Source organism: Lethenteron reissneri, chromosome 45 (genome assembly GCF_015708825.2).
Source record: "Lethenteron reissneri isolate LAM-NWPU_2019-01 chromosome 45, ASM1570882v1, whole genome shotgun sequence".
Classification (NCBI taxonomy): Eukaryota; Metazoa; Chordata; class Hyperoartia; order Petromyzontiformes; family Petromyzontidae; genus Lethenteron; species Lethenteron reissneri.
Genome location: NC_083823.1, coordinates 2,260,515 through 2,287,500, shown reverse-complemented (window position 1 = coordinate 2,287,500; position 26,986 = coordinate 2,260,515). Strand labels below are relative to the sequence as shown.

General features: G+C 46.4%; 1 protein-coding gene across 3 annotated transcripts in view; it reads left to right on the top strand.

Moving 5' to 3' along the window:
* The window catches only part of AMMECR1 (AMMECR nuclear protein 1), a 63,343-nt gene that overhangs the window by 13,311 nt on the left and 23,046 nt on the right, over nt 1–26,986 (top strand). For 2 of the 3 annotated variants that reach the window (XM_061570441.1, XM_061570439.1), the window contains exon 2: nt 9,434–9,979. In XM_061570441.1, the coding sequence (XP_061426425.1) occupies nt 9,434–9,979 (546 nt within the window). Of the gene's footprint in view, nt 1–7,962; nt 8,275–9,433; nt 9,980–26,986 lie in introns of those variants that run through there. The other variant, XM_061570440.1, reaches the window with a different exon arrangement.

Below are 26,986 nucleotides of genomic sequence, written 5' to 3'. Positions count from 1 at the left end.
GTGGCTTTACCGAAAAAACCTAAGAGTATGAATCCTTAGCAGTCACGAAAGCTTCAAATCTAGAAGCAAGACACACACTCAAACAAACACTCACTAACGCATGCACAATTGCGATATTCTCCAGATTATAAGATGCACTTTTTTTAGCTGTCTTTGAAAGTACCCATCTTTCCGGCCAAACAGATGCTGCTTGGGCATGCGGTGGCTGGGGATGTGGGTAACACGGCCCAGCCCTCACTGATGGCGATGTGTCCATATCTTTCAAGGATCTGTGAGCTCCTCACACAATCCAGCCTGGATATATCCAGGATTGATCAGAGGCAGGCAGACTAGCCTGTATATTTCAAGCCAGCTGAGCTGACCCTTTAAATGGGTACCACGAAGAATGGGGATCCTGGCCTCTGGATTGTATCATAGGCCTTGGCCTAGTCGATGGAGCAGATATGTACGTCGTGTTAAAATTCCCCACACCTCCACTGTAGCACATTGACAGAGTATATGGCATCTGTGCAGATCTGCATCTGCCAGAGACGACTGAAGTATGATTGCCAGCGTGCCTGGCCAAGCCTAGTTGAATAGTCTTTGCCAGGCCCTTTCCTGGCATTGAGGAGGGAGATGTCCTTTATAGTTGCTACAATCAGTTGTTGCCATCAGTGTGGTCTCTTTTTAAAAACGTGGACCACCAAGGCTTCCAATCCTACAGAACACGTACGGCAGGGCCAAGTACACAACACATAATACACACGACGGACACAACACATCACAATACACACGACACACAAAACACTCACGACATACAAATAGCGCACACACGCACACAACCTATACACACACAGATAACACAAACGATAGTCGGATCATCACGGTAAGGAATTAAACTAAGGTAGATATATTCATTAATCCTTGCACCACCGTGCCCTACACAAACACGCATGCATCATGAAGATCCCACATTTAGCCGAATTGGAGAATGAAGGGGGGGGGGGGGGGAGAAGTGTTGTTAGCGAGCACCTATCAAGGCCACGATGGGATCTGAAGAGATGATGCGTTTCGGGCTGAGTCGACCAAAGGGAGGCCCAGGACAGATTCATACAAAGATCAAAGATGCCCCCGATAGACTTAGCAGACTGTTGGGCCAAGTGCTATTAGCGAGCACCTTTGAAGACCGACCAGCACACGAGGGGGTGTGTGGCCAACACCACACCTGGCCGCCTTTGTCTCCCTAGTGGCGATGTTTATCCATCGCACCAGGTACTCATTTGAGGCTGAGTCGACCTAGGAGAGGCCCAGGACCGGTTCAGATAATCGTCACTGGTGTTGGCCGTGAGTGGGAATCGAACCCGGGTCGCCAGGTTCATAGCGCAGCGTGCTAACCGCTACACTGCCATACACACACACACTTTACACACGCATGTAAACAACTATGAATATGAACATGTGAATGTCTTCTTGGTTCTTTCGGTCAAGTCACGTAGAATGGAAATAATAAAATATTAAAATAAAACATAATAAAATAATTCTCACGACGTTTCGGCCACAACGCAAGCAGCCGTCCTCAGGTGAAGAACAGGTCTGTCTTTCTGACAGACCTGTTCTTTCTGACAGACCTGTTCTTCACCTGAGGACGGCTGCTTGCGTTGTGGCCGAAACGTCGTGAGAATTATTTTATTATGTTTTATTTTTATTATTTTATTATTTCCATTCTACGTGACTTGACCGAAAGAACCAAGAAGATGAATCCCTGCAGTCACGAAAGCTTTAAATCGAAAAATGTGAATGTCTCTTAGCCATGTCTAAAACAGGCATTCCTTTAGCAATACCCATTTGTGGTGCTGGCGAGGTCTGGCTGCGCTTCTGGTCACTGCCCATTCCCATGCAACACGACACATCGGCTGCTATTTTGCAGCGAGAGCGGATTGTCATCTCGCCCGCTCACTCTGTGGTGCAACGTTGTTAATCTTTTTGCTGCGGCGGTTTCCAGATAACGTGGGGGAAATGCCGATGCAGCTTGCACAAGCGGGGCGGGTGGGCAGTGCCCGGAGCGGCGATGGTTATGGCGATGATCGTGGTGATGGTGATGGTACTGCTGCTGCTGATAACGATGGTCATGCCTATACTGCTGCTTATGATGATGATAGTGATGTGCTAATGGCTATTGCTATCGTACAGGTGTCGGTGAAATCACGTGGTATTATAAATATTGGGTTTATGAAAGCCATGATGATGATGCTGCTGATAATGTTGTGGGATTGCCGTTGCAATGATGGTAGCAAAGATTGTGGTAGTGCTCCGGTGCTGATGCTGGTGGTAACGGTAAAATATTAGTAATGATCAGGTATGGGTGACGTAGAAATGTTGAGGCAAGGGTTGATGGATCAGACAGAGATTCGTGAAATTCCCGAACCCCCCTGAGGCTCGAAGAGCGTGGAGATGGCAGCAAAACAAATGAGTTCATGATCCCATTGGCGTGGACCTCAAGCGTTGTCCCCCCCTCGTATGCGAGATGGGCTTTTTTGGGGGCACTCCGATTTCCTCTCCAAACAAAAGTGGCCAAAACATCAAGATCATTGCGTGACCTAACCCAAAAATAAAATTGCGAATCATGCTTGGCATTGTATTTACGCTCAGAGCGAAGTGTGACAAAGGGAATTCTGGTCGACCCATGAATTGAAATTGGCCCAGAGAATTCAGTCTCCAAAGGGAAACGGCAGGCAACTCGAGTTGACTGCCAACACGGAAACACAGTTCCAGGATCAGGGTGGGATAGCCACTTCAGTTCAGACTCAAGATCAGAAACTTAAGGTAACGCCGGACAAGACACCGGCAATCATCTTGCAGGACTGCAGGCAACCACAGCTGTCCGTCTATAAATTAAGCAGGAATTCACATGGTTAGGTTCCTGTTACTAAACCCAAAGCTATTTTAGACCCGGCACTCATGCACTGTGTGTGTTGTTGTTGTTGTATATATAAATATGCGCATGCGGATTTGGCATGCACAATTCGTGGCCATCGATGCACAAATCTGACGGTGGCATGCTGCGAATAAAACCTAAAACAGGCATCCCACTCGGTCAAGTCTGCAATAACACGAGCAGCAGCCACCCGCAGAGGTGCCGTTCTGTGGCATATGGTGTGCAGTGTTCGACATGAAGACATTAGCAATTGGATTGAGATGAAGGCGCGGTTGGGCCGGTGGGGCAGAGGTCGCAAACGGGTTTTGATTCCTTACCCGTACCCGGCCGCACCAGGGTCGCAAATGGGTACCCGTACCCGACCGGGTACGGGCCGGGTACGGGTACCCGTTCCCTACCCGAAATGAGTGACAAACGGTTACTCACCAGTGACTCACGGCCTACCCGTACCCGGCCGTACCAGGGTCGCAAACGGCTACCCGTACCCGGCCGGGCACGGGTAGCCGGGTATCGGGTAGGGTACGAGTATCGGGTACCCGGTTGCGACCTCTGCGGTGGGGTGATAGCCATTGTACACCTCGTGTTGTTGGCTTGAAGGTGTGAGGTGGTCAGAAGATGGCAGTAGAGTAACTGATTCTTGATTCTTACTGTGTGGAACCGCTTGAGTGCCATTGCTTTGTATGCGTGAGCGATCACGTGAGTTTGGCAGGTCTCTCCCAGAAATGCTTCCCAAAATTACGTTCTCGGAAATTACATCCGAATAAAAGGTCAGGACTGCAATTGCTTCACAAGTTCATTTTAAATCAAATGCAAAACTCGACGTTCCTGCCGCCAACGACATTTTCGATTGCAATGTGTTTTGGTGAAGTGTGTTGCCCGGCCTGAATGTTGACGCAGGGAATTCAAGACAGCCCTTGAAGCGAAATTGGCCATGAGAATGTGGGTTCCAGTCCAAAGAGGCGGATAGCTTGAATTGACAAAAAACAAACCACGTAGTCACGGAGTTTGAGTAACGGTTGTCGAGTGTTCTTACCTTGGGGTTGCACTTTTAAAACGTGTTAATGCCTCCTTATTGCCATGCACACGATTGTTTAAACACAAATAAATTGCACGGGAGATAATTTCTTAAATGCATGTTTACATGTGGTTTAAATTGTCTCGCATCTCTCGGTCGAATATGTTTGAAGTTGTTCATGCTTTTGGTTGTGATGGAGCCATGCTGTGGATCTGTGCACTCGTGTAGTTTATTGGTCTTGCTTGTGACAAAATCACCGTGACAGAGACCATTATCATGAGATGTTGGAAGCTAAGGAGGGTTGAGCATGGTTAGTGCTTGGTTGCGTGGTTGCCTGAGAATCATAATCTTTATTTATCCTGAAAGAATCCCATGAGCTATGAAGCTCTTTTTCACGGATATCCAGTGGGGGCGAGTTAGAGAAGAGAGTAATACCAGCTGTTGTTGACTTGGGCTGTGAAGTGGCCAGGACATGGCAGTACCGCAATAGATTATTGAATCCATCTGTGTGGAGCTTTTGAATGTTATCCCCTTGTATGTTTTTCCTGGTTTACTTCCACATGAAACCAAACGCTCTTGAATGGTTTTGGCCACACATCCCAATATAGCACCACCCTCCTAAAAATGTATTGAGGCTTTCCTGGGTAAACGCGCATTAGTAAAATAACATCAGATTTGACTTGCAGTGATTTACATTTGCTTTGATTTGCATTGGTTCAGGTTGTTGGAAAAATAGCTTTAGACTGTATAATCTTCACTTAATTATAGATAACCGGACTATATGAACAGTACCAATGTTTTTTGTTCTCCAAGCCGGGGAGCTGTCCAGGTGGTTCAGGGTGGAGTGAGCGGTCTCACAAATCGGAAGGTGACGAACTCAAATCTTGGTTTGGGGTTGACTCGGCCCCATCATCCGTTTGGGGGTCAAACAAATGACCACCACTTCACGGGGGCGTCAACATTTGTTGTCCCATGAAGTCAGTCGCCGCTGCCATAGGAATGTGGAATTTCCACCACTGGCTCAGGGCTGGAAACAGGAGATGTGTACCAGTGTCTCAATGCTCACTTTAGCATGTCACTCTCAGTTGGCTTATGCTATATAAGACCAAATACACATGTGTATAAGAACATAATTATTTTGTGGATTAATTGAGGAAATCTAATCAACGAGTCGTTCTCCCTTGCTGTGCAATCAATGTAGTGTTCATAGTTATTGCCTGAGAGGATCTCAATTGGAGAGGCCTTCATCCGGTCAGTGGATTGCTCATGACTGTTTACACGGGTAGTAGTAACAAAAATAAGCAGACAAAACGTCTCGTTCGCATAACTGTCCTTCCACTTACTCGATAAAAACATTTATTTTTTACACATACCCATCACGGCATTCTCGGAGTGAATCATTTCAGCAAGTATTGATTGGTTCAACACAAGCAAAACTCTGGACCGGTTTCGACATTAAGTGTCGCATCAGCAGTCAGGCATGCTTGTACCAAAGCTGAACAGACGTTATAGGCAAGGACCCTCTCCGGAGGATATGGGTTCTAGTTGAAATCAAAACTAGATCACACTATCTTCTTGGTTCTTTCGGTAAAGTCACGTAGAATGGAAATAATAAAATAATAAAAATAAAACATAATAAAATAATTCTCACGACGTTTCGGTCACAACGCAAGCAGCCGTCCTCAGGTGAAGAACAGAAGACTCTGTCTCCTCGACAGACCTGTTCTTCACCTGAGGACGGCTGCTTGCGTTGTGGCCGAAACGTCGTATTATTTTTATTATTTTATTATTTCCATTCTACGTGACTTTACCGAATAAACCAAGAAGATGAATCCCTGCAGTCACGAAAGCTTTAAATCGATAGATCACACTATGTATGTATTAATTGTTGCGTTGCCTCGATTGCCCCCATGTGATTAATCGATCAAGATTTGTTCAGAAAATCAGCTTCATTTGGTGATTATAGCGACCTCTAGTGGCTGCAGGGGTCACGCCGTCACGTGACATGGAGGTGATCGATAATGTTGCCATCGACGTGACTTTACCGAAAGAATATCAATTCCTGCAGTCACAAAAGCTTTACATCAAGATCGACGTTCAGTATCGATACAATATCGATTGGAATTTGTATCGCCCGGTTGCATGTCGACCGGGCGATACAATCGCGGTATCGATACTGATCGATACAGCCCTCGAATCGCCACGGGAATGGTGGCGCAGTAGTGAGCGCGCTGTGTTGATAACCCCGGTTCACCCGAGTTGAGACTCACGGCTAACATCAGTGGCGGGCGCAATGCCTCTGACCACGTGGGTGCGGCATGGTACTGACAACACCGTGGGTGGTGGTGGTGGATAGGCAATAGAAACTCGTGGTTTTTATTCTAGATTTGAAGCTTTAAATTCTAGATTTTAAGGATTCATACTCTTAGGTTTTTTTCGGTAAAGTCACGTAGGTGAAAAATAAATAATAAAAATAAATATTAAAATTTTCTAGAAATAATAATATAAATAAAATAATAAATCACGACGTTTCGGAGGCAACACAAGTCTCCTTCATCAGGTGAGACTGTCACAGCTAGATTTACTGAAACTCGTGGTTTATAAACACGCGTGGAGAGGGTTTGGTAATTGCCCTCGCCTGGGTAACAAGACAATTAGTAAAACAGTCTAGCAGTGCATTGACCATGGCTGGTGATGATTCTTATGCCTTTGGACCTGTCCGTGCTTACAGCTAGCAAAAGTTATTTTTATTACTGTGGAGCACAATACTTTACTGCACTACACCACTGTACCACGATATAATACTGTGCTACAGTATGATACTGTACAACGGCAATACTGTACAACAGTGCAATACTGTACAACAGCACGATACTGTACCACAGTGCAATACTGTACCACAGCACGATACTGTACTACAGTGCAATACTGTACCACAGCACGATACTTTACCGCAGTGTAATACTGTACAACAGTGCAATACTGTACAACAGCACGACACTGTACAACAGTGCAATACTGTACCACAGCACGATACTGTACCGCAGTGTAATACTGTACAACAGTGTGATACTGTACAACAGCGTAATACTGTACCACAGTACGATACTGTACTACAGTACGATACTGTAAATACAGTACGATACTGTACTACAGTATAGTACGGTCTGTTTTTTGTGCCGGATTCACGACCGGGGTGGTGGGGGCGTGACGTCATCACGCACGAGCCCAGCGCGGTGGGACGCCGGTGACGTCATCACGCACGAGCCCAGCCCAACGCGGCGGGACGCCGGTGACGTCATCGCGCAAACCTTGCGCGGTGACGTCACTGCCGCGCACGCGCACTTTTGGCCGCGCGCCAGGCAGGAATCCAGGCAGGAAACATTTTTTTTTATATTTTTCTTCCGATATGCAATGAATTACGACGGACTGTACGCCGTGGTCAATCCACCGCTGAACGAAGGCCATAAAAGACAATAATTCACTACAGACCATCGGACTAAAGGACTTTATCCAGCGGTGTATTGACCGCGGCTGATGATTATTACACAATCTACCCACCCCCCTCACCCCTTTGTCAGCCCACTGCTGAAGGGCCTCAAAATAGACATTCACTGTAACGTGAGGCCTCACATCCAGCAGTGGAGTGGCCACTGCTGATGTTGAGCGCCTTGAGGGTGGGCGGCGTGGCTCGTCAGCTGTTCTCGTCCGGGGCCCCTCCCCTCCTCCTACATTGACAAATTATAAAGACCAATCGCCCTGGGGGCACTTTTAACGTGGCGCGTTGTTCTCATGTCCCGTCGCGAGTGTGCCCCCAGGGCGTTTGTGAACCTCAACTCCTGTCAGGCGTTTACAACGCAGCGGGCGGGCAAGCCGAGACGTTGACCAATCACGTGGCAGCTTTATAATTAAAATACGATAAAATTACGTTATTTACTTAAATAATCTCTTATTTGTTTCGCATTGATATACATTTCATTACAGACGCAGTGCTGTTGGTGAACGCCGCTGTAATTTGAGTAAATTCTTCACATTGTTAGTATGAATTCCTCGGTTTCCACAGCGCTTTAATATTTACCTTAAGATCATCATTCAAGGTGTTTGTACCGTGGTAATCGGACTGTGAAGTATAGTATAGTAATATACTACTGTTAAATTACTGTCATGTTGGCAGTGGTTTTACTTTAAGTTCTTTTATGACGTTCGTGCAATTTATTTTTTTAGATTTAATTTCGCTCATAAAATCTACACGTCGCAAAACACGTCAGAATTAATTTTACCGTGTTATAAATCAACATTGAAAGAGTGAAGTGGTACACGTTATGTAACGTCAAGTAATACTATCGTAAGTAAACGAATGAGAATGTAGAAAGTTACAACAAGAATCAACTTAGACGCATTACACTACAGTACACGCACTGTACCGTTAAGCAATTTAACAATTTGTGTATTATATCAAACTACACATTTTTGTCACATCGCAAAAACTAGTGTCATAACGTTTCCCTGATTAATTTAATTTAGTTACGCTGTAAACAGTTTCTTACTGATAATTATTCAATGTTCCACAACCCACCACGCGTGGGGCATGCGTTAAACGCCTTAAACATTACTTGTTAGCAAAACTACATTAAACAAAATTACTGCATTGGATTAAACCCAATCCTACACTTTTTTAACTCTTCCACACTTACTCTCCCCCCCTTTTCATCTTTATTAAACCACGCGATATTAAAATCGATCGACCACACACATTTATTTAGTCAAATAACTTAGCGCAATGCACTTTGGCTACATAACCCGGCACATCTTGCAACACGTTAAACAAAAATAAAAAAACACACGTCGTAACATAACCCCGAGTGTACATAAAAACAATGCCGGATTTATATTTTAAACAAAGCGACGTGTTAAACCACAGCTGCAAACTAAAAATAAAATCCTGACAAAGCTTTCGTGACTGCAATAATTAATATTCTTTGGGTATTTTTGGTAAAGTCACGTCAATATGTTCAAATAAAATAAAAAACTACGACGTTTCGATCGCAACACCAAGCGGTCGTCATCATTAAAAAGTTTCTACGTGACTTTACCGAAAGATCTAAAGAATATAAAATACAAATTCTACCGTGCACCACGACAGCCTAAATCACCACCACTCAAACCGCCAACTAATAACACAACAGCGAAGAGCGCGCTATTTTACAATTAATAAATCATCAAACCTCTTGCTTCACGCCGGAACAACACACACCCACCGATCCGTCGTCTTTAGTTATTGCGCCCCATATTTTTACCTCGCCGCTAAAACTTCTATCTGTTCAGAAAAGAGAGAGAGGAGGAGGCCGTGGCGGCATCGACGGCAACGGGGGGTGAAGATCAACTTTTATAAGCCCGCCCCATGCGCTCCCTCCACACGTGTCTGTGTGTGTGTGGCTGTGTGTGTCTGTGTGTGTGTGGGTGTCTGTGTGTGTGTGGGTGTCTGTGTGTGTGTGTGTGTACAGGACCTGGAGAACCATGGGCAAGAGACGCTGCCTCGCAGAACCAGACGCTAACATGGCGGCGGGTTGCTGCGGGGTCAAAAAGCAACGCTTGGCCACCACCTCCACCACCTCCTCCACCACCACCTCCTCCTCGTCCACCTCGTCCACATCCGCTACCGCCTCCTCTACCACATCATCATCATCGACCCCAGCCTCGTCATCATCATCATCGGCGGCTGTAGCAGCAGCAGCAGCGGCGGCGGCGGCGTCAAGCGGAGCCGGCTCACACAATGGCCACGTGGACGGGCTAGACAGAGGAGGTGGAGGAGGAGGCGGCTTAAGTGTTGGCTTGGGGGGAGGAGGAGGTGGTGGTGGACGAGGAGGCCGGGAGGCGATGTCTGGGACCGGCTCGAGGACGATGATGATGGTGAACGGAGCGGCTGGTGGACAACGCGGAGCGGCGGCGGTGGCGTCTCCCGAGATGTGCTGCTTCTGTTTCGACGTTTTGAGCGCGCACCTCCACGGGTTCCAGCCGCCAAGGAACCCGAGGTTCACCAACGACCCCTAGTACGTCCACACACACACTCGCACACACCACCACCACTGAAAGCACCCGTTTCGTAGACTCAAATCGATTAACTAATCGCACTAGAAATGATCGATCAAGCACCTCGCTTCACTTAGCCACCGATTCGCTCGCTCGATCAACGAACCGCTCGCTAAAACCAACTCACGATATGATCATTTGTGTACTTAGATCTGTGTACTTAGATCTGTGTACTTAGCAGAGGTGTGGACTCGAGTCATGTGACTTGGACTCGAGTCAGACTCGAGTCATGAATTTGATGACTTCAGACTCGACTTGGACTTGCATAACAATGACTTTGTCCCACTACTTAGATCTGTGTACTTAGATCCGTGTACTTGTGTGTGCTTTGTGTGAGCGTGTACGATGGATTCGACTCAAAACAGTCACCAATCACTCGCCTACTCAACCATTCACTAATCCGCCGATCACTCGCCTCTCGATACTCGCAATTGATCGAACCACTCGTACCCAGTGTTTGTACTTTGTGCTTGTACTTTGTGCTTGTACTTTGTGCTTGTGTGTGAACCGTGTGGCTGTGTGTACTGTTGCCTTTCGTGTGACCCTCTCGAGTACGTGAACTCGGCTCGATCATTGATCATCGATCCACAAAAGAACAGATTGGTGATATGCTCACTCGCTTTGTTGATGTACTTTGTGTGGCTTTAGACTTGGGCGGACTGAAATCATTGATAAAGTCACGAACTCACTCGATCTCTCCCTTGGCAAGTCACTCAGTCTGTGTGGTGTGTGTGTGTCAACCCCCAAGTACTTTACCAAGACTCAGTCGTTCACTCTGTGTGGTTCCTAGTGCTGTAATTGTACCAAGGCTTTGTGTGTGTGTTACAGTACTACGCGTACTCTCACATTCCCAGTGTGTGTACTTGTGTGTTTAACTCGAGTACCTGTGGACACACATGCCCGTGTGTAGTCTCTGTACCGTGTTAGGACGATCATCTTGCGCCACGATGTTACGTTACTGTGTTGTGTGTACTGCTGCTGGGTTGTGTGTACTGCTGCTGGGTTGTGTGTACTGCTGCTGTGTTGTGTGTACTGCTGCTGTGTTGTGTGTACTGCTGCTTGTGTTGTGTGTACTGCTGCTGTGTTGTGTGTACTGCTGCTGTGTTGTGTGTGCTGCTGGTGTTGTGTGTACTGCTGCTGGTGTTGTGTGTACTGCTGCTGGTGTTGTGTGTACTGCTGCGGTGTTGTGTGTACTGCTGCTGGTGTTGTGTGTACTGCTACTGTGCTGTGTGTACTGCTGCTGGTGTTGTGTGTACTGCTGCTGGTGTTGTGTGTACTGCTGCTGGTGTTGTGTGTACTGCTGCGGTGTTGTGTGTACTGCTGCTGGTGTTGTGTGTACTGCTACTGGTGTTGTGTGTACTGCTGCTGGTGTTGTGTGTACTGCTGCTGGTGTTGTGTGTACTGCTGCTGGTGTTGTGTGTACTGCTGCGGTGTTGTGTGTACTGCTGCTGGTGTTGTGTGTACTGCTACTGGTGTTGTGTGTACTGCTGCGGTGTTGTGTGTACTGCTGCTGGTGTTGTGTGTACTGCTGCTGGTGTTGTGTGTACTGCTGCTGGTGTGTGTACTGCTGCTGGTGTTGTGTGTACTGCTACTGGTGTTGTGTGTACTGCTACTGGTGTTGTGTGTACTGCTGCGGTGTTGTGTGTACTGCTGCGGTGTTGTGTGTACTGCTACTGTATTGTGTGTACTGTTGCTGGTGTTGTGTGTACTGCTACTGTATTGTGTGTACTGTTGCTGGTGTTGTGTGTACTGTTGCTGGTGTTGTGTGTACTGCTGCTGTGTTGTGTGTACTGCTGCCGTGTTGTGTGTACTGCTGCGGTGTTGTGTGTACTGCTGCTGTGTTGTGTGTACTGTTGCTGGTGTTGTGTGTACTGCTACTGTATTGTGTGTACTGTTGCTGGTGTTGTGTGTACTGCTGCTGTGTTGTGTGTACTGCTACTGGTGTTGTGTGTACTGCTGCCGTGTTGTGTGTACTGCTGCGGTGTTGTGTGTACTGCTGCTGTGTTGTGTGTACTGTTGCTGGTGTTGTGTGTACTGCTACTGTATTGTGTGTACTGTTGCTGGTGTTGTGTGTACTGCTGCTGTGTTGTGTGTACTGCTACTGGTGTTGTGTGTACTGCTACTGTGTTGTGTGTACTGTTGCTGGTGTTGTGTGTACTGCTACTGTGTTGTGTGTACTGCTACTGGTGTTGTGTGTACTGCTACTGTGTTGTGTGTACTGCTACTGTGTTGTGTGTACTGCTACTGTATTGTGTGTACTGTTGCTGGTGTTGTGTGTACTGCTACTGTATTGTGTGTACTGTTGCTGGTGTTGTGTGTACTGCTACTGGTGTTGTGTGTACTGCTACTGTGTTGTGTGTACTGTTACTGTGTTGTGTGTACTGCTGCTGTGTTGTGTGTACTGCTGCTGGTGTTGTGTGTACTGCTGCTGTGTTGTGTGTACTGCTACTGGTGTTGTGTGTACTGCTACTGGTGTTGTGTGTACTGCTACTGGTGTTGTGTGTACTGCTATTATATAGTCTGTTAATGTGTGTACTGTATATACAACATGCTATATGTACACGGATGTGGCACGTGTGCGCACTGTAAAAAAAGCACGTGTGACAATGTGTAACGCGCACGCTGCACTCGTGTACCCAGTGACACGCAGAGTACACATGTGTTCGTGTATACTGCATGTGTAGTGCTGTGGAGTGGACAGCCACTCCTGGCACCCACTTGCAACGCAACTGTGCACTGCTAAACGAAGCTTCTTTGTCCCTTTTTCTACATATTTAGGGGGCTGCGAAGTGGCCAGACGACGGTAGTTCAGCAATGGATTCTTGAATCCATCTGAGCGAAGCTTTGAGTGTTACCCCCCCGTCACATGCGTGGTGGGTTTTCTTCGGGATCTCTTTTGTTTTTTTCCTTCCACCACCCCCCCCCTCCTCCTTCCTCCACACAAAAAGCGAAACACGTGGGTCACGTTAACACATTTGGCCAACATCCCTAACGTAAAGCATAACCCAATGCAAAGCGACTCGATTAAGAGAGGGGGGGGGGGGCTGCTCTGGATAATGTTGCCCGTACAGCAGTCTACGCATAGCGTGTTTGTTTCTATAGTTGTGTTACCAAAGAACTCATTGAATATGCTCACGTACAGTGTGTCACTGTACGTGTACAGTGAGTGCCGTGACTCACATGGCGTTGCGCAGGTTGTAAATGATGGAGGTTGTGTTCCCTTTAAAGCAGATGTGCAGTCGTACTTGATATTATTCACACACACACACAAAGCCTCCGTGTATGCATATATCGTAGTGCCGTTGAGACGGCTGCTGTTAGCGAGCACCTATTAAGGCCGGGACTGCACCCACGTGTTTGGATGCTGTGGTCAAAAACCACAAAGGGCTGTCCGCCTTTGTCTCCCGAATGCTGATGTCTGGACACTCGGCAGCACCGGGGAGACTTGTTTTAAGGGTCTGAGTCGACTTAGGTTGGTGGGCCCTGGACCGGTTCACGATATTCGTCACTTGATGTTGGCCGTGAGCGGGAATCGAACTCAGTTTTCCCCGGATTCGTACCATTTACGGGGCACCGTTTCCCCGCACATGAACACGGAAGTGTGTGTACACGCGTTAATGCCAAACTCAACATGTCCCAAGAACAGCAGCGACGTCTTTGTTTATGCGCCGATGTGCTTTGTCGCATTTCCGTTCGTTTGTTTACGAGTCACCAATATCGCTTAACGTGTGTTCACTTAATTTAAAAATGTTTGTACATATGCGTCGCATCAATCTTCTTTGTGTCGGTGGGACAAAGCCTTCCCAAAGACTTGCCACGTTGACTCGATTAACGGGAGTAATGTGCGAGTCGCAAGGGGTCCCCTACATGGATGGAATGTTTGACCAATTCCACGATTGAATGTTTTCATTTTGAGAGGTCATTCATCGCAGGCAATGGATTGTGAAATGTCCTCTGTATTGTGGTACGTACGACGCACCACCGCATGGTTATGTACCTTCGTACTGTGTATGTGTGTGTGTTCTTGTTGTGTGCGTCTGTAACTCTCTGTGTTTGTGTATATTGTCTCTGTATACAATACGAGCCTTCAGTCCACGTTCACCAAGTGTGGTAAAATAACCCCATTGGCCCCACAATGGCATGAAGAAGCCCTCTCTACAGTGGTTTGATAAAGTGCCACACGTTTCTAATGTGTGTACAGTTACTCTGTATGTGTAAACATTATACAAATACACACGTCCTATATGCATAGCACTCGCTAACCTATCTAGTTTCATGCTCGTTGTTTTGACCTGTGTGTGTGTGTCTATAGGAAATATATTCGGGTGCCACTATCCGCTTTCTGGGCTCACAATCTCTTGTCTCAATGTGTGACTTGTGGTGTATAAATCAACATCTGAGAATCTCACACTCCTCTGTTCGTATTCGCAGGGCTCTCCGATCATCTCCGATCATCTCCGCATCGTCTGTCCCTAATACTCTGACTCGATGTGTATTGAGTGGCACCCTACTACTCACCTACTACCTCACCTAGTCACTTACCTACTCACCTACCTAGTCAATTCACCTACCCAATAATTTCCCTACTAACTCAACTGCACACTTGCCTATTCGCATATTCAATCATTCACCTACTCGCCTACCCAATTATAATTCGCCTACTACCTCACTTACTCACCTACCCAATCATTCATTTACTCACCAACTCGCTAACCTACTCACCTACCCAATCATTCATTTACTCACCAAATCGCTTACCTACTCACCTACCCAATCATTCATTTACTCACCAACTAGTTTACCTACTCATCTACCCAATCAGTCACCTACTCACCAAATCGCTTACCTACTCACCTACCCAATCATTCATTTACTCACCAACTAGTTTACCTACTCATCTACCCAATCATTCATTTACTCACCAACTCGCTAGCCTACTCACCTACCCAATCATTCACTCACTCACCAACTCCCTCCCCTACTCACTCAGGGTCCCCCCCTACTATTCTCGGCATCTATGCCTCTAATACTCTGATACTCTTTGCTTTAAGTACTGTAATGCATCTTCCAATTCCGTCGAGCAAACTAGTACATGTTGAGGAATCGTCTTTTAAACTCGTAGCCGCTTCAGTTTAACAGGCACATTAATACAACAAGGAGGTGTGATCTTGAAAAGGACACACTTGAATTTTGACTGCCACCCTAATACTGTATGTTGTATTTGTGTGTAATTCGTATATGCATACACTATACTTGTATTTCACTGTCTTCTGAATAGTGTGCTGTTATTGTGCGTAGTTCCTAACGTGTGTGTGTGTGTGTTATCTTGCAAATACTTGTCAGTTCACTTGAAGTTTTGATATTTTTTTGTAAATTCGAATATTGAACGTTAATTCTAGATTTGAAGCTTTCGTGACAGCAAGGATTCATATTCTTAGTTCTTTCGGTAAAGTCATTTTTTACCTACGTGACTTTACCGAAAGAACTAAGAGTATTGAACGTTAATTTTTACGTACCCTTGCCGATTGTATGCATACACGTGTAGTGTGTGTATATAAGGTACATGCATGTGTTGATGGGTGCTGCTGATACACAGTGTAGGTATTTGCTGAAGATTGCTTGCGAGTAAGCGTACAGGGCCCTGTATGTTCGGCATGCGTTCATCCTAACACAGGAATGCGTGCATCTCCCGCCCTTTGAGCCCCTTTGTCTTGATGAATTATATTCCATTATATTCCTAGGATCCGTGCGTTTGAAATCCAGTTTTGTTTTAATCGCAGGTGATGTGTGAGGCTAAGAATGAACTCATCATTCGGTCATCACCACGATTATAAATACCTGGGCGGTGGAGTGGTGGCGGAGGTGGTGTCTATGGGACCTATTTGCCAGTATCAAAATGATGAGAAAATAAGAATGGACTTTATCCATTCCGTATAGTATTAAGACGTTCAAACACCAAAATGATACCTATTGCAATAGCATCAAGTCTGCGTTAACCACACATTATTGCAGCAAAAAAATGCAAACAAACATCCTCTGATTATTATAATGTCTGCATTATCTTGGAAACTAAATGGCCTACACCAGAGAGGGCCTTCTTTACGGCCTTGTTGTCACCACCAGTGTTAGTCGACCAGAGAACGCCAAAAAGGGGAACCGAACAACGGAAATGCAAGTATCAATTTATTAATAGCGCAAGTATTAGTTCATTATGAACCCGATGAGCCGAGTTTAATTCCAGGCCGTGACTAACATCGTCGGTTGTGCGTCATGTCTGAACTAATTCTATCCCACCCCGGCCCCGTCTTCACCGACTCACATTGACCAGCATGGCGAAGTATGGCCAGACCTGCACGGCGGTGGATCGACCAAGGACCGTGCAATACTTATTTATAATCTCTACACCTGAGTGTTAATTTTGTGAATTGATGAAGTCCTTGCTTAAGCAAAGGGCTGCGAGTTGTAATTAAGTGAATAAAGCACCACGACCGGGGTTCAGCTCTTTGTCTCCCCGAGCGAGGCGTTAAGACAACGGCGCCCTGGTCCGAGTGTTCATTTTTTATATAATGTCGAGTTACACCTCGCGACCAAAGCCGTGCTTTGTGCCTTGAACAATTAAGCAGACACACCGATAATTTGTAGATTTCCGCATTGCATGTTGTTGCATCGGTGGAATGTCTGGTTAATAATGCAGCAGTGTTGTGTAATTGTCTCCGTTTTATTTCTGTGTTGTGTTTCAGTGCGTTGTGTCCCTTTTTAAAGTCATCTTTTTTAAAGAGCCAGACTGACTGTGGCCTCTTCCGTGATACCGTGACCGCACTTTTGATAACGATGATAACCCTTTGTGTTATCTGTGCGATTACCACTGGTTAAACGTGGAAAATAAAATCTATTTAGTGCCACCTCTACTTGATTAGTCGTATCTGTAAAAATGAGACCTGCACAATAGAATCCATTCACCACCTATCCCTAGTGACTTATATTCACGAGGATAAGAAAACTTTGCCAAAGGGAACCAGTGTCTTCAGCAGATCGTCTGGAGGTACACATAATCGCAGTAGCAGATATCGGAGCACCAGAAATGCACGCTTGAACTGTGCACGTATCTGTTTCACGATTTGTCCGTCCGTAGAATCTAGAGGCACGCATACGTGTATTTCTGCCACTGGTTTATTTTATTGTGTGGGGTTTGTGTATGCGCAGGCTTGCGTTGGCCTTTGTGTAACGGGGAGGCTACTACGTGCTTTGTGCGTTGCGATTGAGTTCGACCCCGGGCACAACGGGGAATTGTGTATTTTAAATATACGAGTGCATGCACGTTGCCTGCCTTAGGGACCGTGCAAACAAGAGACGCAGATGCTTGTAAAGCGTTTCACGGATGTTCAATTAAACACGACAGTTTTGCTTTGATAAAAAAAAAATCCTATCCCGACTCAACTTCAGGATAAAAATGTTTAATTTAACTCTCCATTGTTAGGGAAACGATGTCTTCTTGGCATACAAAAGAAGCTTGGTTACAAAAAAAAAACGTATAATGAAATTTCTTTCATTCATTCCTTTGTTTGAGACTGACCCGCAAAATACACCATGTTGTGTAGACAATTCCATGGTGACAGAACTACCGCATGGGATGGCAGAGCAAGAGCATCACACAATTTAACTTAAGCCTCTCATTTGGGCTTTTCATAGTTTCTGAATGTTCTTTGCACGGCAAAGCAAAGTGGAGCCTACTTCATAGCCGGGGCCCGGTTACGTGCCACATTGCCTGCATGGTTGTAAATTCACTACTGTACAATTGCCATATGCACGCACGCAGGCATATCCTTATACATTGTTACATATAGCAGCATACACTCAGCATGGATATACTTATATTGCAGTGTCTAGTGTAGCGTATACACTGTATGTATGTATATTTACACGTTTGTCTCATTTCAAAGTTAGGCAAATTCTCGTTTACAGCCCAGCTGGTTACCTGCACAGGACCGTCACCCTTGATTCTCCTACAAAGTGGCAGTCGTCATTTTGCTCACCCCGAGCCCTCATTACTTTGATAGTGGCATTGTCTTTGAGTTGTACGCCTTTTGGCGTCCTCTGGTCGAGCACCAATTGGGTCAAGGCTCAAAAGAAAGCCGTCCCTTGGTGTGAACCAATCAGTTTCAGGGACAATGCATATATTATCAGTGTGTTTTTTTGTTTGCATTTGACTGCAAGTATTGTGGTTAATGCAGACATGAATCCTAAAACCGTGAAACTTTGAGGCGTTCCTGATGAACAAGCATAATACACGTTGAGTAATTAGTCTGCTTGATTTAAGTGGTCTATGTATTTTTTTTCCTGATGCTCGCCAGCATTGAGCTCGCACACAAGGCACCACGTTATATCACAAGAGGGTTTTATGTAACTCCCCTGTAATAAAGAGATAAATCTCGCAGGCAAAGTGTGGAAGCATGGCCTGCATCGCCAAGTGGTCATGAACTCATTTTGCCAGACCACATCGTCTGTAGCAGAGGCGCAGCGATTAGTTGGCGCATTGCGTTACGAGCCATGAAAAGCTGAATTCGATTCCTGCCCATGTCTGACCCCCCCCCCTTTCGACGGCATGCACCGACCAGCGCGGTGAATATCATCGACACGTTGGTAGAGGCCTTCATCGAGCGTAGTGGATTGACAACTACCTGTAGATTTTGGTTGTTATCCTCTCCAGAACTTTTGTGTGAATTGAACCAAATGCATTTTGCTTCCTTTGGGCCAGTATGAACAGAAGCAAACGCTAGAGCCTAATCGCGCACATTTGGAGTGTATAAAGGTCTCGCAGTTGTGGCATATCTCGGCCTCGAAATGGCACTGCTTGACATTCCTTTCAGCTTGAATAATAATGAATGATGTCACGCGTGCGCTGCGAGTCTCTACAGTATAGTATTTTTTGACGTGTGTATATGTGGTGGGGGGGGGGGGGGTCATAGCTCTTATGCAGTACTGGCACAGTAACACTTTGTTAAAAAAAAAACAGCTGGATGAGTATTTGCGAGGAGAGGAAGGCGGAGGAGACGCCGTTTGCCCTCCCAACCCAGTGGACCTGGCCTGGAGTCCAATTCTCTCCCGTGAGGAGTGCACCTCCACCAGACCACATCAAAACTGATGTGATTGAACGAGGTCCCCGTTTTTTATATATATTGCTGCCGTGGTGTGATGGTTTTACATGCTGGACTCGCAATCCAGAGATTGGCGGTTCGATTCTATCTCCCGGCGCGACAGTCGGAAACAATCGGCACGTTTTTTTTATATTCCCCCCCCCCCCCCCACCACCTCTGCCCACCGAATTATAATTGGTTATACCGTAGTTAGTGCACCAGCCAGGTTGCCTGTGGTGGGCGGGGGGGGGAAGATGCGGGTATTGCCACCTCTGCTGAGATGCGATGCTTGTAAGAGTAGGCCAGATGCCCTCTCTCAAGGGGCTGTCTCGTGGGGAGGCCCTTCTGCCCGACAGTGACGTGAGTAAAGCAGTTGCAGGGCTGCACCTTTGCTTGGTCAATAGGTTGGTGAGGTCCTTTCCCACCACTTTTTTTACGTGGCTTCGTTGAGGCCCTGTAAAGGTGGACAAGTCCATTGTGGAGAGTGCAAGTGAGAAACGATTGCACCTTGGCGGCACCAGCCCTTGAAGGCAGTTGAGGGGGACAACCAGATTTGATACAACGTCACGTATATATCCGACTCGCCGGGGACTCGCGTAGAGTGTTAGGTGGCTATGTGTTAACGTCGATGGAAAATGACAGTTACACCCAATGCGCAAAAATTGCACTGGGTGTCGGCGGTTAATTTGTCTGGGAGGCTATGTGACGGTCGGGTATGTGACGTTGTACTGCATGTCGTCTGTTCGTACGTTTTATTAAAACGCGTTAGTGCGGTGAGGACGCCACTTTGATGGACCCTTTTTATTCGATCTGCCAAATAAATTTTGCCGAGGGCATTTAAATCTGGCTAAATATTTTCCTACCTCGGCCCTGACCCAGATGTTAGAGACTTTCAAAAATTGTTTACGGGCAAAAACTGGGCATGCGTTTGCCTTTGCCAACACTGCTTCATTGAGCGAACGCTGGCCTGTCAGCATTTTACAGAAGCGTGGCCAGTCGCTGACTGTCGTGCGACGAACAGTGCTGAAACAGCTTGAATGTGGAACCTACCGTGTAGGGTTTTTGTTCGTCTGTATTGTTGTCTGCGGGACCTGTCCAATTACATAAGCAATTCCCGATCCGGGCCAGGGAACGTGTGCGGAGAATTTCCGGCGTGCTGTATGGTTGTTTGTCGGTGCGTGCTGTGTATTGTTCTGGATAATGTCCGACGTTTTTTGCCATGTGCAGCGCATGAGCATGTAGAGTGTCGTGTTTAATGATTGATACTTTTTTTAAAATCAATACAGTATTTTGAACGTGCCCTGTTATTATAATTTAGGTGGATTGTTTAAGTTTGAAAGTGGAGATTTGTTTCAGTTGATGCTGTACACGGTAGGGGTGGGATGCTGCATCGATTCATCGGTTAAAATCGATTATTGATCTCGCGGTAATACATCAAATAGCGTGCGCGTGTGAGAGTCAATTATCGTGAGTTTTTCATCTGTCATACATTATGCGCTCATGTGACTCCCTTACAGCCACAAGTGGCGCTATCATTCACGACAAAAGTTGCACAACTTATCGCTCCTACGATAAAAATCGCGATCCTGAATCGCACCCATTCCATTGAATCGCGGTGGGTGGCGAGACACATTTTTTTATCCCCGGCTTTACAGAATTGGAACGTCCTGGCAAAATAAACCGTCCCACACGCAGTCCAGGATTTCTGCATTGTGTAATTTTGTCATTTTCGTTCATCGGAGCTTATTTTGTACAGTAACGCATTGTTAATCCCGCATTCCAATCCGCCCGTCTGCACGGTCCGTCTGCACGGTAAAGAAAACCATTCTCTCGTGTTTTAATGCGGCTCGCGTTTTGGGTTTTTTTCTTTCTCCAGTAGCCGGTTTCATCACACGTGGCGTGACCTTCATTTTCTAACAGTTCACAGAATGCAAGCATTTCACATCTCCACCTACACCTGGGTCTGCCGGCAGGTGTGCCTCGTGACGTTGGGAGTATTCGGCTGCTGCTATACATTTCCACATAACCCACATTGCCAAGTTGTGATTTGTGGTGAGGTCGCTTCTGAAAACGAGCTATTATAGCCTCGTTTGCCTAGCCTGGTAAAATAATATTGTTTTAATAGTTTAGTTTTTTGGACTGTAGTATATTGAGCGTCACCTTTTAAGAGGAGTGTGAAGGCGTTTAAGAGTTCTGTGTCATAATGTATTCCAGTCGACATTACGCACACACACACACGCGTTATAAACTAATCTGAATGTCAGTAGTGACGCTCTCCATCCCCCCCCTGGTTAATTTCAGAATCGGGCGAATACCACATCCTAGCCACTACCATGCCAACGATGTGTTTAACCTGCATCCCAGTGAAAAACAAATAACCTTCAGCTAGCTGTTTTTTTCCCCAGGACAACACTAGCGTAGCACCACACGTACAGAGCTTCCAAGGGCACACACACACCTTTGTGCCGTGGCTGTGATTATTATCACAGCCCGTGAATATTTCCACTCCCCACTGTTCACTCGGTTCGTTCCATGGATTGCACTGGTTTCTTTTTTAAAAGCAGAACTTTATCCTTCGTTAACATTTCGCTGGCTCTTACGCCACATAGTGTTGGGTTAAAGGGGGGGGGGGGTCGGCGCACATACATACTGTAGCGTGTGTGGGCCCTCTGTATTCACTGGCCCCGAACCAGAGGTCTCAATCGGGCACCCGATACCAGTACCCTACCCGATACCCGGCTACCCGTACCTGTACGGGTACCCGTTTGCGACCCTGGTGCGGCCGGGTACGGGTACGGGTAAGGAATCAAAACCCGTTTGCAACCTCTGCCCCGATCTGCTGGATTTGTAGAGTTTGTGTGCCCTTTGTATTCACTGGCCCCGAACTGCTGGACTTGTAGAGTTTGTGTGCCCTTTGTATTCACTGGCCCCGATCTGCTGGATTTGTAGAGTTTGTGTGCCCTCTCTATTCACTGGCCCTGAACTGCTGGACTTGTAGAGTTTGTGTGCCCTTTGTATTCACTGGCCCCGATCTGCTGGACTTGGAGAGTTTGTGGGCCCTTTGTAATCATTGGATGGGGTGCTGTTTTCGGAAACAAATGTGTAGTTCTTAACTCGTTCCAAATAAAGTTTGAAATAATTATGCGTTTAACTCTGTCCATCTGTCCGCCCGTAATGGGGAGGGTTGGGGGGCGGGAACGACGTTAGCGCTCATAATGATGATCCATGATGATCCAAACTTTAAGTATATCGCTGTGTTGTTCGTGGCCAAATGGATTGTAAATGGCAAATGGCCAAAACTTGTGTGAGACAAAAAAACAAGCGCAATAATTACTATTTTAAAATATGCAAATGAATTTTGCTCAGAGATACCTGTCGGCATTCGTTCTGCTTACTAAATAGTTCCCAAAGACTAAAGCGTTATATAATCATCAGGATTTTATTGAACCTGTTCTTGAAATTATCTTTCATCTTAGTAAAGATGGTACGGTAAATACTACGAGTCATTGATACAAAGTGTGACACACAAGAACGATGTTTTTGTTGGTGGTTAATAAAATGCATTCGCTTCCATCAGGCACTCTTCATGCAAACATCTCGTGAACATACGTAAAGATAATCTTTATTTCGTTAGACTCCAATATGTCATTGGCCAATCAATGCAGCTCAAAAATAAGCTCGCTTTTGAGTGCATTTGTAAATTCAGTTTGTGAAGATTTAATTTGAGCAATGTTCAGATTGAACTCCGTCTCCTCCACAGTGAACAATATTCTCTCGTTATTTCATGAACTTGCGATCCGCGGTATTTGCTACCCGTGGAACTCTACACGACTGCATCGACAGAGAGAAAGTGCTGAGAGATAAAATATTCATGCATTCAATAGTTTATTTACACATCTATTTAAAGTAATTCATTAAAAAGAGAGGTTTTCTTAGACCAGCATCATTACCTGAGAAATGTTTTATTCGCGAGCATCTCCGGAACGTATCCCTCGCGAATCACGAGGGAGTACCGTACGTTGAGTTTCCTTTGGCACCGTACAACGCCAAACGTGCTAATCGGAGGTGCATGATCAACAATTCTCTTTCTGCTTCTTCCCTTGCACTGCTCCACGTGGGAACTCCCTCCTCCCATCTCTATTCCCAAACTCTTTAACATGACGAGATGTTCATAATCAACGTTTTTGGGTCAGATCGCGTTATTTATAAATGTGTCGTAACCCTCCACCACCCGACACGGCCAATCAGCAAAAAAGTGCCACGTTGACGAAAAGACAGTTCACTGCTTTAGCCCACCGGTGTGTTGAAGCGTGAAATCACAACATTTACAATTTTTGAGTACGACGTTTCGCTGGTTATTGCATCCAGCATCATCGGGCAATTCGCCAGAGATGTTAACCACCTTGCCTGGCATACAGGAGGTCGTGGGTTTGATCCCGACCCTGCCCCCTGTATTTTTGGAGTTTGCGTGTCTCTCTTTCTCCGCGTTCCCGTGGATTTTTCTCGGGGTCCTCCGGGTTTTCCCTCCACATTTATAATCAACGTGCGTTCACAGTGTTTGGCACCTATACATTTTCTGCATTATAAGCCACTTCGTTGAACTGTAATTTGTGGCCGAGTTCCTTCTGCAAAAGAGCTACATAGCTCAGTGGGCCTTACCTGGTAAGAGAAAAAAAATAGTGGTATGATAAGAAACCTGTTAATTATTTGTCTTATATCTTTGATAGTGCGTTTTTAAACGCTTACCATTGAACGATTTTTTTGGCCCTTTGGGCATGTGTTCAGAAAACTTTGTTTAAAAAAAAAGAATAGAGTTCAGGAGCGTAGCGACTCCAGGCCCTCGCTCCTCCTGATTGGAGACAACTTCTAGGAACCACCAAAAGTTTGGCGCTCCCCGATCTCTCAAGGTGCGACCTAGGAGTCTAAGGTGTCAGCAGTTCTTGTAAAAGGTCACGAGGGCCTTTTACAACTGGGAAGAAACATTTTAAAATCAAAGCTAAATTTAACAGGAAACCACTGGAGTGTTTATTGTTTTTTTAAAGAACCACAGTAAGGTGTTGTGTACAACGTGTGCCTTCCAGGCTTTGCACTAGTAGGAGCGACGTCATTTATAATGGGAGAGGTCAGAAAGAAAAAGTGTTACATCAGCGTCGGGAATGTACCACGTGTGATCTCATTAATTCGGCCTGTGGCCACATGAGGCCTTGGCTTCAGAATGACCTGCAAGCGATGTTCATCACCGCGAGCATCTTGGCCACACTAATTGGATACGAGAAGTATAATTTCGACCTGGCTAACAACACTTTCTAAACTTGGCACACTCGGTTACCGCATGAGCCCCATTACAGGGACAGAAGTGAGGTGTGTATGTGTGCGTCAATGTGCGGTGGTCTGTGTGGAGTGGTAGTGCAGTGGTTCGCGTGCCGTGCTACGCACCCGGCGATCCAAGTTCGATTCCCGCTCGCAGTCAACACCAGTGACGATTATCTGAATCAGTCCGTGGGCTCCCCTATGTCAACTCCATCTCAAATGACTACCTGGTGCAATGTGTAACCATAGCCACAAGAGAGACAAAGTGGCCGGGTGTGGTGCTGGCCACCCACCCCCTTGTGTGTCGTGTCGGCCTTCATAGGTGCTCGCTAACAGCACTTGCCCCAAAAGTCTGTTAAGTGTCAATCTTAATGTTAAGGCTGTATGGGTGATCTTTGTCTCTTTGGCCTGCCCATGGTGCTCTGTCATCTGTATTCGGGGCTCGGAAATGAAAACGTTCCCTATCCCTGCTGTACAGTCATCTACCCAAGAAATAATAAAAGCATTATCCAGCCTCTCAGAATATTTATCAGATGGAATGTGGTGCATGAAAAAAATCACAACCCTTATTTAAACACGCGGCAGCTTATTAGCTGGATAAGACAAACGAATGGGGCGCTTTGGTGGCAAGATGTTAACTACATCGCCTGGTGTACAGGCGTGGGTTTGAGCCCGATCCTGATGCCTGTTGTATATTTGGAGTCTGCATGTTTTCCTTTTGGTCGCGTGGATTTTTCTCCGGGTCCCCCTCCCCCCGCTCTTTCCCTCCACATTTATAAATATGCATTTAAGAGGATTTGGTTGCTTTACATTTCCACGTGGTGAGCTACTTCGGTGAGCTACCATTTGTGGCCAGGTCGCTTCTGAAAAAGAGCTACGTCGCTCAGTGGGCCTTAGCTGGTAAAATGAAAAAATATTAATTTTTTTTATGAGAAACACGATAGAATTGACGGCCATTCCATCCTGTTTGACGAAGAGCATCTCTCATAAAGCTGCTCATCAACGCCACTAAATCAACAGTGCAGCAAAATGCATTGTTGTTCTGCACTTCCCCCACAACACCCCCTCCTGCCACCTTCACCGACCGCTCACTCGCCCAGTACGGTCCCATATCCCATCACGACGTGGGGAGGGATTGTACCTCATCCAGCAATGGGTTGGGCTGGACACACGTAGGCTGGGATGGATGATGGCCGTTGGTCGAGACTAACAGCAGAGGGGTGGCGAAAGGAATGGAGCACAACAACGGTGAGCACGTTCGCCCGCATAGACGGAGCGATGAAATTCGCTCGTGGCCAAGGGCGAGATAGATTGCTGCATCGTGGTATCGTGACAGATTGAGACCTTCATCCAGCAGTGGATCGATCCTGGATGATGAAGATGATGTGCCGCAGTGAACCATTTTCCACGTGGATACGGGGCACGTATGAGTCGCATTCCATCGCAGAGTCCATTTCTTGTAATCTGCATGGTTGAGCATTCCTCGTGATATTGATTACACATCATCGTGAAGAAGGAACAATCAAGACCCCCATGCGTGGCACGATTTTGGCTGGTTTAGATTGACGGAGATGTGGCTTGTTTTTTGCTGCCTCTCCGCCAAAGAACATCTCGCCCCTCTCAGCAGCAGCAGCACAATCTCTACTGGTCGCTGACAGCCAGACCTGACCAATCTGCGGGAGGTGACTTGGCAGATGAAATTAATCGACTGCCACTGCTTTAGAACCCCTTCGCGTGGAACCTGCAATGTACGTTGTTAAACTTATTTTGCACCCTACGTAGTCAACCGTGCTAATCGGAGGTGCGGGGGAAGGACAACCAACTAAAGAAATGAGTTTTCAATCCAGAAATTATTTTAAAGTGCATAGCTCCGTTTGCTTCCTAATATCGGAAGGAAGAGCATTCCAGATGGTCGCAGAAGCCCATCTGAAAGCCATAAACATTCTCCGAAAATAGACCGCGACATCGATTTGTGTTTTTATCGCGCCCCACAAGCCAAAGTGTCTCGTGCCCTACACTCGTGAGCGACTCGGAGCCAAAGCACAGTGGGCGAATTCAACACAAACGCGACCACCATGCCTCCCTCGCTGTGTGAAGCAGCGTCTCGAGACACGGTCCAATTTATATTGTACAGAATCCAAATGTTATTGTATCGCTGGATAACTTAAGTTGTGAGCGGTGGTGGTTCACAATGGTCAACATCGCCACGTGAGCCCATTGTTTTTAGATTGTTTGACAGTCAACAGCCCTTTGTCGATCCACCGGCTGGATGAAGGACATGCCGGTCTCGGGCAGTTGTTTGATCATATTTCACCGTGCTGGTCATTTGGATGTTTGTGAAGGAAGTCCTTCGGAGGAGGTTCCAGGACCGGTAGAGATGTCTCTACTGCAGCTGATGGAGTTGTCGCTAGTGCCACTTCCACTGATATTAGCCATGGAGTTCACAGGACAGTGTGTAAACTGCTGCTTCATCACTCGGTTATTAGTTCGTTTTATCTTTTTTAAATCGACAAGGCCTCCCCC